Source organism: Agelaius tricolor, unplaced genomic scaffold (genome assembly GCF_023055355.1).
Source record: "Agelaius tricolor isolate 1412-34295 unplaced genomic scaffold, bAgeTri1.0.p SCAF_4, whole genome shotgun sequence".
NCBI lineage: Eukaryota > Metazoa > Chordata > Aves > Passeriformes > Icteridae > Agelaius > Agelaius tricolor.
The window spans coordinates 24,592,451-24,609,876 of NW_027269264.1; the positions used below are offsets into that span (position 1 = coordinate 24,592,451).

Sequence of the window (17,426 nt, forward strand, 5' to 3'; positions counted from 1 at the left end):
GTCCAGAAGCATACTGTCATGACATATATAATGATCATATGGTGTAGACAGTAAAGTGTAATGTACGTTTAACTTTAAAACAAATATCATATCCCATCCAAAATACTACGAAGTCATACAAAAGCTTAAAAATCAGTTAAGCAAGATATACACTGCTCAGTCTAAATAGTTTTTATAAATTAATGACATTTTATTGATGCAGTTTTCATTTTACTAAAAATCTTTCATTCTGACCTTATGTACACCAAGTGTAGGCAAAGTATACAATATCTCCCTGTAAAGTGCAGGCTCCAAAGGTCTTCCCAATTTAAATATCAGAACAGGGATCAGATTTGGGACCTAAAATAGAACAAATACAGGAAATAAATTGAAATTTGCCAAATTTGCCAACATGACACCTTAGAAAAGACAATGAACTTGTCCCAACATATTAGAAAATCACAACTTTTATGTATTTTTTCTGCCTGCATATATGAGAAACCTGTCACATAATACAATATAATTTATTGTATTCTTACTATATGGTACAAAACTTCCAGAGAGCTGCTGCTGAAGTTACAATAAAGGAGACTCACATATCTCCATTCCCTTTTAAATCAGATTTTCTGTATTTTCACACAAGCAGGTTCTACAGTTGTTTTCTTGTGCATCTTCTTATCACTGTGTGATTAAACTTAAATTAAATCTACTCATGATGCCATTTTTTATTACTACTTAAAACACAAACATACAGAAATACACAAATATATATGCTATTTATTATGCTATTTATATATTTTATATATATATATATATATATATATATATATATATGAGTGGTTTATACAGATACTGGTTAAAAAAGCAATGGAAAATTCTGCTACAACATTTGTTTCAGCATGCATTTTTACATGAGCAGATGATAACATTTTTCACTGTAAAAAGATATGTCTCAATCCACAGGAAGAATAATAATTAATAATTCAACTGCTCTGGGATTTTGCATACTTGGCTCTATTCTGGTTCCAAGTCAGAGACCAAAAAAATAATGTTTGTTCTACAAGTCATCATTATCTTTACAGTTCAGCAATGGTGAACTGGTGCTTCCACAGACTTAAACTATGTTCTGGAATCTGCATTTACCACCTAATGATTAAACTATAATGCATTACTTTTTTCCATTTTCCAAATAGGATTTGATATCCTTAAATAGAATAAATCCCTTTATAAACAAACAAACAAACAAAACCAAAACCAAACAAAAAAACCCCAACAACAACAACAAAAAAACCCCAACCAAACAGATTTTTGTGGAATTGACTAGTCTTCCTCTTTTTCTATTTCTCAAAATTGTTGTCTACCTTCTATAGAATCAATCATCACCTGCCTAGAAAAAGGACTGGCTTTAAAAAAATATTTCAAAGCACAATCAATTAAATGAGGCTGAGAATTTAGGGTGGTATTCATTTGAACAGATTTTCACACCCAAACTGAATGCATCTTCCCACTGGCAACCTCCTTTCCTTTCCTTTCAAACTTCTGGATTTAAGAGAAGTTGAGCGTTTTGCAGCTTCTGTTGTGTCCTGATTTTGGCTAGGCTAGAACTAAATTTCTTCACAGTACCTTGTCAGCAATGATTTGTCAACAAAATAGTGTTGAAAACACTGATGGCATTATATTCTTTAAAACAGAAAAGGGCATGAGGGAAGTAAGTTATACCACTTCTCCAGCACATGGCAGAATTGATTATTGTAAATTCTGGTCCCAGGTAAAATTCAGCAATAAGATTAAATGTCAATGTCTGCATTAATATTGAAACACAGACAAGTGAAACCTGCACTCAAAATATTACATTTAATTTGCTACCCAACCTTTTCTTTGCACTCTCTAACTGTAATGATTTGCTTAAGCTAGTCTCTGCTGTTGTATTTCCCTGCTTTATTCATGCAAAAGAGACAACAGCACTGCCTGAGAGAAAATTATGTCTATAAGTATACATGAAGAAAACTAAATAGTTCCTGATTAAAGAGAACTCAAAATAAGACTTGAGTGCCAAAGGCTCAACATTCTTCCAGCAAGAACCTGTTTTGGTTAAATCAAGCCTTAGGGTAATGGGAAGGTTGCACAGAAATCAAATAATACAGGTAGACAAAAAGTTTCCTTGAATATAGGAGACCTGATAGAGGAAAGCAGTTTTATTTCTGGGCATCTCTTGTACCTTGAGTGTCAAGAAAAAAACCTATCACATGATTTATTGTTACCTAAATCTTTGAATGATACAAGGTAAACTTCAGGGTGATAAGTAAGCAGTGGGCATTGGCTATCTTTGGGGTAGAGGTAAATATTAACCCTGCATCATCACCATGTTAAGTTTCAAAATTCTCAGGGAGGTCACACATGCTCCTCCACCGATTCACTGATACATAAGCTTTTCATACAACTGTTAACATGTTTAATAGGAATAAATGTCTTCTAATAAAATTATCCAAAAAGTTTCATATGCAGCAGACTAACTGGAAGGCTCTCAACTCAGAGGATAAGAGGATTTTGTCAATTCTTGAAACCATATCCATCCCTAAAATGCTGTGCTGGGCAAATAGGCTATAGAAGACAGCAGTAGAGATGACATTACAATGATCAACATCCTTACCTAAGTTGCTTATTTCCCGTCTCTTGCCATGTTACTCCTTCTTGCCAGAGGCAGGTTCTTGGGCAAATCAGTTTCATCTTAAGCTAGTTCTCTAGTCAATAGACTACTTCCTAAATTTTTTTCAGTTGTAGCTACACTGGACTACACATCAGCAGTGAAACCAAATGATATTAAAGAAATGACATTCATAATCCTTAGTTATAATAGCATTCAGACCCTCTAAAGTCATTCTGCTTAAGCCCAGCCTTAAGCCGCTAGCTGGGGAATCTCATTTCAGGTCTACATTAATTACCTTGTTGTGAAGTTTACTCTGCAGTAAACATATATTAAATCAAAGTTCTACAATTGCTTTTACACTACCACCTAGTAAACAGATAGTAAGTTGGATTTACAAAATTCTCAGGAAATGTTACACATGTGCTACTGTAAAGACAGTCAGAAACCTCTTGAAAAGTATTATCCTTTACAGTCTGTTTGTTTTGTCCGGTATATTTCAATAGTAAGATCAGGAAAAAACACCAAAATGTTCTGGTACAGCAAAGCTGCTCCTCTCTCCATCTCCCTCATATAATGGACAAAACAATGCAGAGATTAATTTCAATATTAAATTTATGCTATATCTTCATCAAAGGCATCAAGGTCCACAAAGTTGATATGATAATTCACTAGCTCCCAGTAGGCAGGAACCAGCTTCAGAACGGGAGCCATGCTGCCTTTCAACACTGGTACCAGAGGATGCAAAAGTTAGGTCAAGACTGCCATTAGGTATCTGAAGATGGGTTTTGACATCACTTTTTTTGGTTTTAAAACTGATTTGCATCACAAAAATGATGCTGATATTTCTCAACAATTTTCCCTTTTAAAATAAAACTAAACATGTGAGACAAAAGGATATTATATAATAAATACACCTTAGAAGCATTCTCTGCCGTTTGGTGGCATGACTTCTCTTTCCTGAACTACAGGACAACTGCTCTTTTTCAAAAAGCACAAGCTAAGGGAGAATAGCAGGTTCCATTTCTGGGCTGAATTTGGTCAGATAACCATTAGCCTAGCTGTCCAGTAGGCAAGATGGGGAAATGAGAAGATTTCTGAAAGCGTACTATATTTTGGCATTTCTTGTGTGAACAAGAATGAACAAGACAAAACTACAGGGCAATTCAGGCAAATGAAGAAACAAGTTTTTCAGATAACTGCATAAATGTAGCTAAGTTTTCTTTATAAATCTATAAAATAAATTTATCTCAAAAATGAGAATCACTTTTTAGAAAACACAAGCTAGGTTTTCAAAGTTTCATGTACTCTAGCAGGATCCTAATCAATAAGTTACAATCATGAAGAGCCTGCCCACAAGCTCAGACTATGACATGATTCTTTCCCTACTGCTACTTGCTAAAGTTTGCATAATGAATCTAACAAAAAAAGCATGAGGCACCACCTGAACAAGACCAATTTTGTTTAATATATCCTTAAACATGTTTTCTACATGAATAAAAATGTATTTTACATTTTTGCATATTAATGCACTCCCAAACCCCAAAGAACAGAAAATAATGCATCTTCAGATGAACTTCCCAGAAGGTGCCATTTACCACTAAAATAGTTCATTTGAGCAGTTGAAAGACCATAAAGAATGCATGTCCTCTATAGACACATAATCCTCAAATAACAGTAATAATTCTTGTGCTATATCCACCAGTGACCTCAGTCAGATGATTTAATTTCTTCTCCTTGCAGCACAGCAAGGGTTTCATAGAGTGTAATAACAATTTCTGCACAAGACAATTCATCCAATTAGAAAGACCAATTAAGTCCTTCATGTGTCTCTGCAGCCTGTGCAGAGAATTTTACTTTAGAATGCCTAACAGCCCATGTTCTACTCTTCATTCCTCAGCCTTTAGAAAATTCTTCTGGGCTTTCTTCTATAGTGAAAGTCCAGAACTACTACTCCAAAATGTTTCAGCTAAAACCATTACCTTGCATCATAAAAAGGCTTTTACTCAGTGGGGAAAGAAGAGATACATGTAGAGAAACATTCTGTAGCCTCCATTCATGGAGAGGATAATGGAAAAAAAGAACTGAAACAAAAATAAAGCAGAACCAGAACAATGTCTGCAAGAGCAATTATGGTATAATAATGAAACCCAGTGATGTATTTTAACTGCTCCATCAGTTTAGATAATAGACTCCTTAAAAAAACAACAATTTGGTGTGAAAATGGGAGCTACTGTTGTGAACTCTGAAGAATTGGAATAACCATGAAAGCAATCTCTCTTTCTGACTCTGTTTTGTTTTGAAACACAATTCTTCAACTGGATTTTGCAAGGGAATCACCTGTGGCTTTTCAATTCAATATCCACAGCTACAACAATTGTGTTCCTTTGTGAACAACAAAGTAATGGAATTTCACTAGCAGCAGAACTCTGTGACTGTCTAGATCACTAAAAAAACAAACAACCAACAACAAAAAACCCCATCACACAATTCATTTTATGCTATGACTTTCACCATGACATCTCAGCATTTTTATATACTCTGCTGGAGTACAAGTGATTCAGTGGTTCCAAAGTAGACACTTCTTAATTTTACCCTTTATTTGTTTAACTTCTGCAACATTAAGTGCTGAAGTAGTAGCTAGTAAATGTCTAGCCCACGTTTACTTTGATTTGGACATGATTCAAAGTATTCAGAATATACCTGTTACAAATATCTGGCTTTAAACTGAGTGTTGAAGTGCCCCTAACACCAAAGGAACAGATTCAAGTTAATATAGATGTGACTGTCTAAAAATAAGATTGGGCTTAACAACCACTTTTTGTTTTCTTCTTTCCATTCCTGTCCTCTGACTTCTTCAGAACAGCCTTCTAACTACTATGGTGCACACCACCTCCCACAGCATCCTTCAGAAAGTACCCTTAGGAAGGAACTGAAGACTCAAAATGTCTAATAAGTTTGTTATGATGAGTTTTTCACTTTCTTAACTTACATTCCAACCACTTACTTCCACCATATTTTATAAAGCACCATTTATTTCTGTGGAACTGAATAAAACACAGAACCAAATATAGCAATTTCTGAAGAATAACTTTGCCATCAGTATGTTAATGTTAGTTGCCATCACACCACTGACTGAGTTTATTAAAGCAATCAGTTATATGCTCCATGCAGTGCTCTCTCTCGCTGTACTGTTACTGCAAGAGAAAGATGAGAAATGTCTACAGTAATTCTTCTGCCTTAGAGAGAGCAATGAACCCACAAGAAACAATGTGATAATCTTTCAGTGCAGTGCTACACTGTAATAATCTCTATGGAGCCATTAAGCAGACTCAGAACTAAAATAACTTGTCAGAGGCAAGACAGATGCCAGGTGATGCCAAGTTCAAATGAGCCAGACAGTAAGTTCAAGTTTCAAAGCATTAAAATCTTTTGGAGTAAAACACATTATTTAAAAGCTAGAAATGCATTAAATATTGCTAACTGGAGAATATGGTGTCCTTGATTGCACTTAACTGAGGACTAGGAACAGAAACATCACCCCAAAGAAGCACACTATTTTTCCCATACCAAATTTTCAAATACTATTCAACAGAACATCTGCTATATTACCAGTTATACTGATTGCTTTATGTGATACTATTACAAAGATACCCAAGTACATTACATATTTTGCAGAAAAGTATTTTAAAGCCCACAGTAATTTTAAAAACTAAAAGCTCTCCATCTACATGCCTTATCAGCTGACAAAATGTGAGCCAGTAAGAAAGTATCAACAAATCAGGTTGAGTTCTGCATTTTTGTAATAGTTTCTAATTCCCAAGGACTTCTGCTGATTGCTAGGGAAACAAAACATATTATGAAGTCTGAACTTCATCTTCTCATTGCCTTTGGACACAAGCCATACTTCCCAGTGCCAGGGAGGACTTTTTCATGAAGGTCCTTAATTCTAAGGAAGGTTTCTTAATTCTAAGGTAGTCTGACCACAATAGTTAGCTCAACAGAATTTGTCCATTAATCTTACTTGCTGTATTGCTGAACAAAACCTTTGGCTTAAAATAAGAATAAACAACGCAGAAAACCCCACTCACATAATGCTAAACATTAATAGCTTCTGTAATTCTGCTGACTAGCTCTTTGCTTTGTCTCTAAACCTGTTCATTTAAAGTCAATGGAGCTATTTTAGATCAATCCAATGAAATTCACAACAGTCATTCCCTACAGTCAGGCTTCAGGCCATTCTGCTCAGGTCCCATATTACTTCAGTGGTATTTTTTCAGCAAGTTATTGCTTTTCTTGTATGACTGTTAAACTGCATTTTGAGCAACTATATAAAATAGTTAATAAACAAAGCATTATTCCTCCCTTTCCTGCAATATGCCACTGATTCATCAGCCCACTCAAAGACCCAATGCAACAAAACAAGTTAGAGATAGTCCACAAGAACCGAAAGCCACTGCCAGAGCATCTGTAGATAATTTATACACATCTAGCTAGGCACAAGAAGAAACCTGTCTTACTGGCAGCAGCTTGGATCAGAAGACAAAGAAAGGTTCCCACAACAGGGCAGATGTACATCTTACCTACCTTTTTCCTAGAGAACAATTAATTTACAAGGACTGGGACCTGGATCCCTGGTTAAAACTATTTAGTGGACATGTCAAACTATTTGTAGTTGAGTTGAGGTGTACCACTTCTAATAATTTTGAAACCTTACAGAAACATTTTCAAGAAAAAACTAAGTTAAAGAAGAGATACCCAGGTGGTTCTACATCAGTTCAGCTTTGCTTTTACATAGAAGTGCAATTCATTTTGCTTACTCCTGACTTTTGAGCACAGTTAGGTTTTTTCTAAGTGAGAAACTGAAGTTTTAATAACTACTTTGAAAAAAATAAAGTAGGCCAACAAAGCATCTATAAGTTTCCTTGAGCTTAGTGTCAGTGTCTTCCCTCAAAAACCTGTCTCAGTTACATAAGGAAATGTATCTGGAAGACTCATTTCTGAGTCCTGGCTTAGGATCACACTGTCATAGTCAGATCACACTTTTCATTACCTCTAAATTTTACATTCTTTCCCTTTTCATTGATTAGCTCTGCACCCTTCCTCTCAACAAGAGGTCTAAATGGCTTTTAGAAGGTAAAAAGTGTTATTTTCTGGCAAAATCATTCTACTTCTAACCTGTCTGCTCCTTAAAGGATTTTGTTTTTCCTGGAGATAAAATTTTTATGCTACCAGATTTCCAACATGTACTTAAATAATACAGTCAAAATTGTAACTTTTTAAAATTTTTGTGCTGTAGAACATGCAAACCCTTTGAAGAAAGCAATTTTTAAAATCCCAAAGAAAATAAAGCCTGCCTTTATGGCATAAATTAAAGATGAATCAACACTTCTCTCTTGCCTATTTTACAGATAAGGTATGGTTGTTTCTGTACAATGCCCTTTGCATTACATTACTGTTTCCATATAACCCCCTTCATCTTTCCAGATTATGGAGGTAAATTTAAGCATCCTGTATAATTCTAGCTTGAATTCAGTACTGAAGCAGACAAAGACTATGCACATATTTCAAAAAAGCAAGAATAAAGGTGTCACAAGGAACTTAGCAGTCTTCCAATAACCATAAAAGAACATAGAGAATAATTCATAAGGTCACCAGAAGTTAGAAATTATTGGTAGCCCCTTTTCAGCTTCCTTGTGTTGTATTTTCATGCTTCCTGGATAATATCAACAAATAAGCCAGTCTCCTTCCTAAGTCTAAACAACCACAAAATACTCCAAAACAGAGACATAATACATATTATGCTCTAAGTGACACACAAAGGAGAGCAAGCTGAGAGTATAGGCGTGCGCATGTCTCTGCAGGATGAGGGGCAGTCTCCATCAGCAGCTGCAGTGTTGAGATGCCAACAGCTGGTGAGACTGGGATCCAGAGGGCATGTTCTCAACACACTGGCCATGTATGCACTGTTGCTGGAGAGATCGATACTGTACCTACTGGGGATGCAGCCTTGCCACTTGCTGGACCTAGCATCATGAAGCTATGGCAGACTTGCTCCTCTCAGTCTGCAAAATCCAACCCAACTCCTGAAAAAAATCCCAAACCAGTAAAAATAAATCTTTACCTGAGAACAATCAGCCTTGGCCATTTCTGTTGTAGCCTGGAGTACATCGTGAAGACTGTCTCCATTTTCTTGGATCAATAGATAAGCCAACAAAAGAAAAACATGGGCAGGTATTTGATTGCTAAAAGGTAGTAGTGACTTCACTGAAGATAGCCACTTAGTAACTGCAGACTTCTCTTTCATGAGCTCCATGATCTTCCAGGTTGTATACAATGAACTGTAAGAGCTGGTTATGGGGCACAGGAGTTTGCAGGGCACCTGAGAACAAGTGAAACAAATCAATGTCTCAAATAAGATACCATGAAAAAACAATCATAACATCCAAAACATTTATTATGGTCCCAATGCAATAAATATAAATAATAGACTGTGATACATTTTTTCAAAATCTTTTCTAGGAATTCTTTCATTATAGATGTTTTGATGGGTTAATAACTCCCTGCTCAGAAGTCCCCATTTTATCTGACATCCATCACTCCTGTTCTTGATGGTAACTGCAGTGCTACTTGCCCACTAAAATGGGCATTGTCATTCTCGAGTATGTTAAAAACTTACATTTCTAACAATGACAGGATAATCCCAGAATTTTAACTATCATCTATATTATTTTTAAAAACTGTCTTAACTCTTAATAGTACTTAATACCACAGGTTTAAGTTAACCTGACTCTACATTTTTTGTTTAAGAAGTGCTTTGCTTCTCAGAACAAAACACTCTACAGTCGTGTCACTGAAAACAGGGAAGTAAACTCTCAATCCAATTAGTTAGGTTAGAAAGCTGATATTACTTTAATGTCAGCTTATTCCTGGAGGCATAGGGAATTCTCCTCAAAGCATTCATGCTCAGTAACCTAACAGACTGGGTTATATTTCTGAAACAAATACATATACATTCCATATTTGAATACATCTATATGTTAACTATTTCCATGGACTTGTTTGGACATGGTTCCTGATCTTCTCGTGAATCTTCTCTCCTTGAGAGCACATCAAATATGTCATCAAATCATTATGTATTTCTCTCATCATTCTTTGGTCTGACACACGACCCTTGTTCTCAAAGCTAATATATCAACTAGTAAATATTAATCACTAACACAAATAAAGAAGGAAGTATTAGCGGAACATGACTTATTAATCACACTCATAGGAAGTTAAGACAAGGCCACACTAACTTCTGGCATTTGTACTAAGCAATGTAGGGTACAAAACCAGGCATTAACCAGGAATATAAGGATAATATACTATTGTGCTGAAGTCAAAAGAATTTTCCAACATTTTCCCCCACTCCTCCATAGATTTCTTCTAATAGAAATATAGCCTTTTCAGTAACAGTTGCAGTCATGGTAGATACCCTTTAGCAGCAGGAAAGTTGTAAAATGCAAAGGAGGAATTATTTTAAGTTGAATCTTTATATAAGGGTATATATATTTTAAAGCTCCTGTAAAATAAAAGTTCAAAATTTTTCATTAAACAGGAAAGCTTAATAGAAGACATGACATCTCTTTCCCACTAATTATTTGCTTCCTTAGAAAAATATCTTTACATTATCAAGAAAGTAGTTAGCAGGCAGTAATCAGGTGAAGAACATTTACATAAAGATGAGGTGAAGAAAGTATTGGAGAAGAGATTCCCCAAATGAACATTGAAAGCAGAATTCAGCATACAAAAGGCATGTATCCACTCAGCTTTAAATAACCAGGGGGAAAAAAAAGACTCTGAGTGGTAAAAGCTGTTCTAATTAAAACTGCAGAGTTTCATTTTAATTGCACTGTTTGATTCAATGTAAATTTATTTTGGCTAATAGGAAAGTAGAATGAAGATAAATGGAAGGGAGAATGCCCTTGTATTTTAGATTACTTTTTAAAAATTACATTAAAATTAGCTTATTCCATTACTTACACATTACAACTATTGTATGTGAAAAATCAGCAATCTGAAGTGCTATCTCCTCTGGCTGGAAAGATCACTTGGAGACAAAAATGTCTTCTGGGTACAGCTATGATACTTCCATTTATTTAAAAAGGTTTTTAAACTTTATCCAAGGACATATGGAGGTCTAGTAAGAGTTCTGGGATCCATAAGATGCACTGTTTAGTTGCCTGCTTATAGAAGATAATAGGTCCTGAAATCAAAAGCAGAACCCTATGAAAGGTTTTCTGCTGCTTGGAGTTCTCTTTGAGAGGGTGTTTGTTTGTGGGATTTTTTTGTGTTCATGCTAGTGATGTTCTCTTTTTTTTTTTTTAATATTTTTTTAAGTGCCTGAGAAAAACTGCTAAAATTGGTAGAGCCTGAAATATTATATTGATATTTGCCATTCCACATTACATTCCCAAAAGGTTTTGCTATGTAATTGTACTGACTCCCTTCTCCCTTTTTTGGGAGGTTATGATCACAATTTTATTTTATTGCTGCACTCTAGTCAAGCGAGTTAAGCACAAAATTTCAGTCTATCAATATAAATATATATATGTAGGGGGTTCTGTGTGTATATACATACACACACATATATACATAAATAAAATCCCTCAATGGCAAAGCATACATGAAGGCCTAGCCCCATCCTAACTTTCAAAATCATGTCATGAAAGGTAGAAATATTCCCCATTGCCATCAATGCAGAAGGAAAAAAAAAAACATTAAAAGGACATTTAACTTCTGAGTGCTGTTAAAAGCAAAAAAAGAAGCACAACCCCAATGGAAAGGTGGCCAAATACCCACTGGGGACAAGATCCTTGCTAGTTTTCATGGTGGCATACATGAAGGTCAGGATTCAGCTGGAACTGGAATAAATCAGAGATATCAAAAAGAAGAAATGCCTGATCAGATAAAAAAGCAGTTAAGTAGAAGCCTGGGAAGACATAGGCCAATTTACAACATTTACATAAAGATGAGGTGAAGAAAGTATTGGAGAAGAGATTCCCCAAATGAACATTGAAAGCAGAATTCAGCATACAAAAGGCATGTATCCTTTAAATATATTCAGCTTTAAATAACCAGGGGGAAAAAAAAGACTCTGAGTGGTAAAGACTCTGACAGGACAGGAAAAAAGTTACTGATAATGCTGGTTCTCAATACCTCCTCTCCTGATCAATGCGCTTTTCTGAGGCTGGCAGCCTGTCCCAAGTGGGGCCCCTAAGGATCAGTACCAGGCTCCAAGTTGTAACATCTCCATGAATGATCTGGATGATGGGAGCAAAAGCACACTCACCACGTTTGCTGTGTCACTAAACTGGGTGCTGAGGGGGACTCATCAGCAGGGAGAGTCACCTTACAGAGATATGAACAGGCTGGAAGATCGGGCCACAAGAACTGTGTAAAGTTCAACCAAGGAAGCGCAGAGTCCTGCACCTGGGAGCACAAAACCAAAGAGCCTGGCCAGGCCAGGTCCCATGAGCTGTGGGACAGCCTTGCCAAGAGGAGCCCGGGGGTCCCAGCGGACAACACACAGACACCAGGTCAGCAGTGACTGCTGCAGCTACTGAGGCAAAGTGGATCCTGATGCATCCATGGGGGCACTGCTAACAGAGAGGGATGTGACCATCCCACTTCACCAGCGCTTGTCAGACTGCACATGGAGTAGTGTGCCCAGTTCTCGCCCCCACAGTTCCAAAACAGATGTGGATGGACTGAAGATGAGTCAAAGGAGTGCCATGAGTCAGGTCTTTTCACCCTGCAGAAGTGAAGGCTCAAGGGGGGATGTGATTATTTTCCAGTACTTGAAGGGCAGTTACTAAGAGGACAGAAGCTCTCCCTTCACAAAGAGCCACTTGGAGAATACAAAGGGCAATGGATACAAGATGCCTGGGAGAAGGTGAGGGAGAACATTACAAGCAAGACATTTTTGATAGTGAAAACAATCATTCACTCAAACAACCTCCCCAGGGACATGGTATAGTCCCCATCACTGGATGTTTTCAACATATAATTGGATAGGATACTAGATAACCTCATCTAGGCTCCATTTCCTATGAAAGGCTAGACTAGATGATCTTGCAGCCTGGGCTGTTCTGTGATTCTATTAAAATATACCATAACTTAACCATGTTTGTTTGCTCTTATATACAATTGCTCAAAGCTTCTTCACTGGGGACATAGCATTTGCTTTCTTTTTAGTACCTTTTTTCTTGTCTATTTTCAATATGAAGCAAGTCTAAGGATAATTCAATCAAGATTTTATTCTCTTAGCACTGATCTGATCCTACAACACAAATTGACTGTTATCATGGGACCATTAAAGAGAGTCTACATTTTTTAATCTTTTAGTTGAGAACCAAAAGTTATTGGCATAATTATTTCAAACAATAATCAGGCAAAATTATTCTCTCCCCATTTGCATTGAGAACCATTAATTGCCAAAGATCTGCCAAGCTACTTCTTATGAACTTGGCAAGAATTAGTGAGACACAGGTGAAGAAACTGTTAGGGAATTTTCAGCAAAGACAACTGTTTTCCGTTGTAACATGGCTAACAGAAAAAGTTAGTGATCAAAAATTATTTAAGCCTTTAACAGAAAAATTTTCACATGCTTTTCTGAAGCAAAGAAAATACCAGAATTAGTACAACCAAGTCCTCTTACAGGAAGCCAGTATAACACAATGCACTGTAATCTTGTACAATAACACAGCAGTCTTATGACAAATCACTAAAATAGTTTCTAAAACACAACAGAAAACAAAATGCGTGTGAGTGACGCAGAGCATAGAGGACTGACATGCGACAAAGATATTTCACTGATACAAGCCTCCACTGGCATCTGTACAGGCTGGCACACAGAAAATCCCATTAGAAGGAAATGAGCTGTAACCACTGTCATCCCACTGTCTATTCTTTAAGAGTAGACTATGAAGTGTAAGGTTTCGTGAACTTTAAAAAAGTGTTTTTCTTTTAGGAGCACAAATGGGCCTTTTCAGATTTGAAGAAATAGAAGATGAAGTATGTGGAGGATTCAAGGAGAAGTAGTGGGACTCAGAACTGGCATTTTATCTGGCTCCAACTTGTCACATCACACCCTCTCTACACAAAACAGGGGTGTAAAGCAGTAAGGGAGCTTAGCTACCCCACTGCTAGACACCATCTTGATCAAAGAGATTTGCTGTCACCTGTTCTTGGAACAGTGCAGATAAACAAATAGATGGCAGAGAAGTGGGACATAAGTAAATAACTAAAACCCAAAAATCCCCAAGAGAACATATAAAAAGATTCAGGTTAATGAGACAAAATTTGTTAAATGACACTTAGGTGCTATGTAACTCTCTTCAGCCAAGGTAGAAAGAATAGTACATAATAGTCACAGCACAGCAGTAAGGAAAAAGAGATGCAGAGAATAAACAAGTCTGAAAGAAACAGAGTAAATATAAGTAACCTTGGTTTCTGCTAAATCCTGTTACTTGCTTAGTAATACAGGTGAATTCTTAAATCTATACAGTCTCTTAAAGTAAAAAAATCTCATTTGCTAAATAAAACCAATATCCAGCAAAGAAACAAACTTTCATTTCACCACTGCTCTGGTTTTATGGACTATACATATTTTCAAGCATTCCCGTAGAATGTATCACGCAAAGAAATTCACACATGCAGAGTCTTTCCCAAGCAGCTAGGCTTTGTGCAGAAAAAAATTTTAATGCCTCCCCTACCTGCCCCCCAAAAAGGAAAGAAACTTTATCAATTTACCAATTCCTGTTTATCCTTCACACCTTTCTCCTTTAATATTCCCAAAAGATTTACAGCCAGCTGCTGCCTGGTAGTTCCAGAAACATCCCCTGACAGGCAATCTCCAACTGTCGTAGAAGATAAGATCTGTAGCACAGGCATCACCAAAGTAAGGGCTGTGGTTGAGATGTCCTGGGTTTCTGAACATGTAAGGAGCTTGTAGGCTATTTTAGAGAAAATGAGGAAAAACAAAGGTCAAGGACGAAAAAAAGGAAAGAACATTGGTACCTTTAGGGATGACATAGGCATTTCTAGGAAACACTCCATTTGAGCAAAGTAATGCCACCAGATTTACTGTATGTGTATATAAAGAGTAAAAGTTTTTTTGCCATTTTTCATTTAGAGACACAAACATTTCTGTTGTTTATAGCAAAGTACCTGATGGCAGCAAAAAATACAAAAATTAAATGTAGCACAGACCTTTGTTTTTACTGGAATAACTACACTAATCAAAACTGCTAAGTCAAAAGCCTGCTGAACATTGCCATGATCGTCACGCCTGCTCTCAATATCTGTAATAAGAAACCACTCAGGATGCATGAGCATCAGTTAAGAATATCCTGTTGGCTCAAAAATGAATGCAATAAGCTCCAAGACAGGAGGGAGCTTAAAATATACTAACACCAATGGAATAAGTCAGTGTAGTAGGAAAAATTATTTTTACTGCCATTACTTTTTAAATTCAGGAAAAATTCTGCTTATAAAGAAAGCCCATTTTACCACCCAATCCAATTCCAGGGGAATGCTGTGCTTATTTCATAAATATGAAGAAGCAAAGACACAGTTTTAAGAGTGTGGATTCCTCTTTCACAATATGAGCTTTACCTAGACTCAAGACAGACTTTTGCTGACTTTCTGGAGTTTGCAGAAGTAGAAGTGCTAGCCCAACTATATACTGGTCCACTGGAAATACCTATGAGGAAAAAAGAAAAAAGTTCCAAGTCTCTTCTCTTTCTCAGTGATAGTAAACAGAACAAACAGGAAACTACCAAAACTTTGCAAGATTATCTTCATGAATCATAGTAAGTGCACATGCAGTGACAGAGCAATGAAGAATATAGCTGTGCAGAAATAGCATTTTAACTAAGTAATTGGAACATTTAGCTACTTTGTCCAAACTGTTCTAACTCACTTTAAAAAAATTTTTGTACTAAAAGATTAATATATACAGAATTGATATATACAGAACCAGTTTTTACCTTCTGAAAAAGGGGAAAAAAAATTAGAAGCTTTTGAAATCAACACTGGTCACCGTCAGCTGAATGTCATGGATAAATGTCTCTACTGCCTTAAACATGACAATCTTTAAATTTAATAAAACTATTTTACATTTTTAGCATATACTCTTACCTCTTTTAGGAGCTCTAAGTTGTCCTCTATTAGGGAGATCAAAGATGAGCATTCTCCTGTCACATTTAAACACACTTCACAGAAGCATAACAGCTGCAGACTAAGCTGCGATAATTGAACTTCCCAAAACAAAGGATAGCGTAGTAGGCTGAGGAACAGCTCTTGCAGGAAAAACAAGGCTTCTGTAACTTGCAGTAAGTCTTTAAGCTGCAGAAAGTGGTTAAAACAAAACAAAGGCAAAAGACATGATGATTTAGGTGCCCTTCCCTGTCTACGCAGAACTTAGAATTAGTTCTATTAGTTCTGCTATGTTTCTATTGCATAGTACCAAATCTTTGAAGCAACACCTGTACAAACTAATGCCAGGAATCCCTTATTCAACTTCCCTGAAAAAAACAACTTATGAACTGCTGTTTGATATTTTGAAGTAAAATGAGAAACATGTGAAAGAATTAAAATATTTCTTGGTAGCTGATGAGAAAAATCCCTTTTTACTCAAAAGCAACAGCAATTAACTCAGCTATTCGGGCTTCCACAACAGCACAAAAAAGTGAGTGGGGATTTCATTAAGCAAGTAAACATTCTTATAACGGAAACATCTGGCTCTACAATACTTCCTTTACAAAATAACCAGGATTTTACCATTTGTCTCAAAAGAGAAAGGCAGTGGTGTTACTCGATTCTAGAACACCATGCAATCTAACTACCACAAAAACTAAAAGCTGAAGTGTGATACCCAAAAGCAGTATCTCCATATCTAAATGCTTGCTAAAGAGGTTTCAAGAAGCAGATTGTCTCCAGAAAGTCCCCATGTATTGGATGACAGTGTTTTCTGTTCTTGAAAACTCTACTTCCAGAAAAATACAATGTTCCAATCCAAACTCTGGAGCCAGCATTAAGCATCACACCCTGATTTTTATTCCCTTTTTTTCTATAAATAATCTGCTCTAAGCAGAAATCTCACTGAATTGATCAGCAGAAAAGTCTACAAGTGAAGAGCTGTACTTCTGACAGCTTGGTTGACACTGTCAGACAAAATGACAGGGAAACATTCCAGCATTTATCTTACACAGAGAATTAAATTAAGCCATGCTAAAATGAAAGTATAAGAACAACCTGAGGTTCAGAGAAAGAAGAGGAAGGAATTGACAGATTACAAAACAGTCTATCAAACAGGCTTCTTGAAGGAAGTACCTTCCATTGTGGAAGTTGTATCTCAGGCAAGACAAAAATGTTCAAGTATTAATATAAGTTTGAAAATACGATTTCTATTTTAAAAAAAGAACTGATTTCTTCTTTTAAAAAAATAAATGCCAACATGTATGAAGGAAAGAAAGATTCATAACTAATTTTGTAAGTTTTATTCAGTGCCATTTTTATGGCTAAATGTTTTCAAGCCTGAAGCTTGGTCATACATTTAAAACACAATGTTATACTGAAGCTTGGGTAAAATTGAAACAAAATCAGAAATCTCTCTGTGACTAGAAAAGGTCAGCATGTGCCCATCATCATAAGGAATTGACCTGAACCAAGATAAACATGTATAATGGAAGCTATATGTCTTCCAAAAGATTGTGGAAAGTAGCTGTGAGTACAAAGAAGACTTTTCTAGGAAAAT

General features: G+C 36.2%; 1 protein-coding gene across 1 annotated transcript in view; it reads right to left on the reverse strand.

Annotated features, from left to right (window-relative positions):
• FOCAD (focadhesin) overlaps window positions 1-17,426 on the reverse strand; it is a 90,698-nt gene that overhangs the window by 49,571 nt on the left and 23,701 nt on the right. Inside the window, exons 9-13 of the mRNA XM_071424926.1 lie at window positions 15,809-16,015; window positions 15,284-15,371; window positions 14,420-14,622; window positions 8,748-9,005; window positions 235-339 (exon numbers count right to left, since the gene is read on the reverse strand). Coding sequence (XP_071281027.1) covers window positions 235-339; window positions 8,748-9,005; window positions 14,420-14,622; window positions 15,284-15,371; window positions 15,809-16,015 — 861 coding nt within the window. The remainder of the gene's footprint in view (window positions 1-234; window positions 340-8,747; window positions 9,006-14,419; window positions 14,623-15,283; window positions 15,372-15,808; window positions 16,016-17,426) is intronic.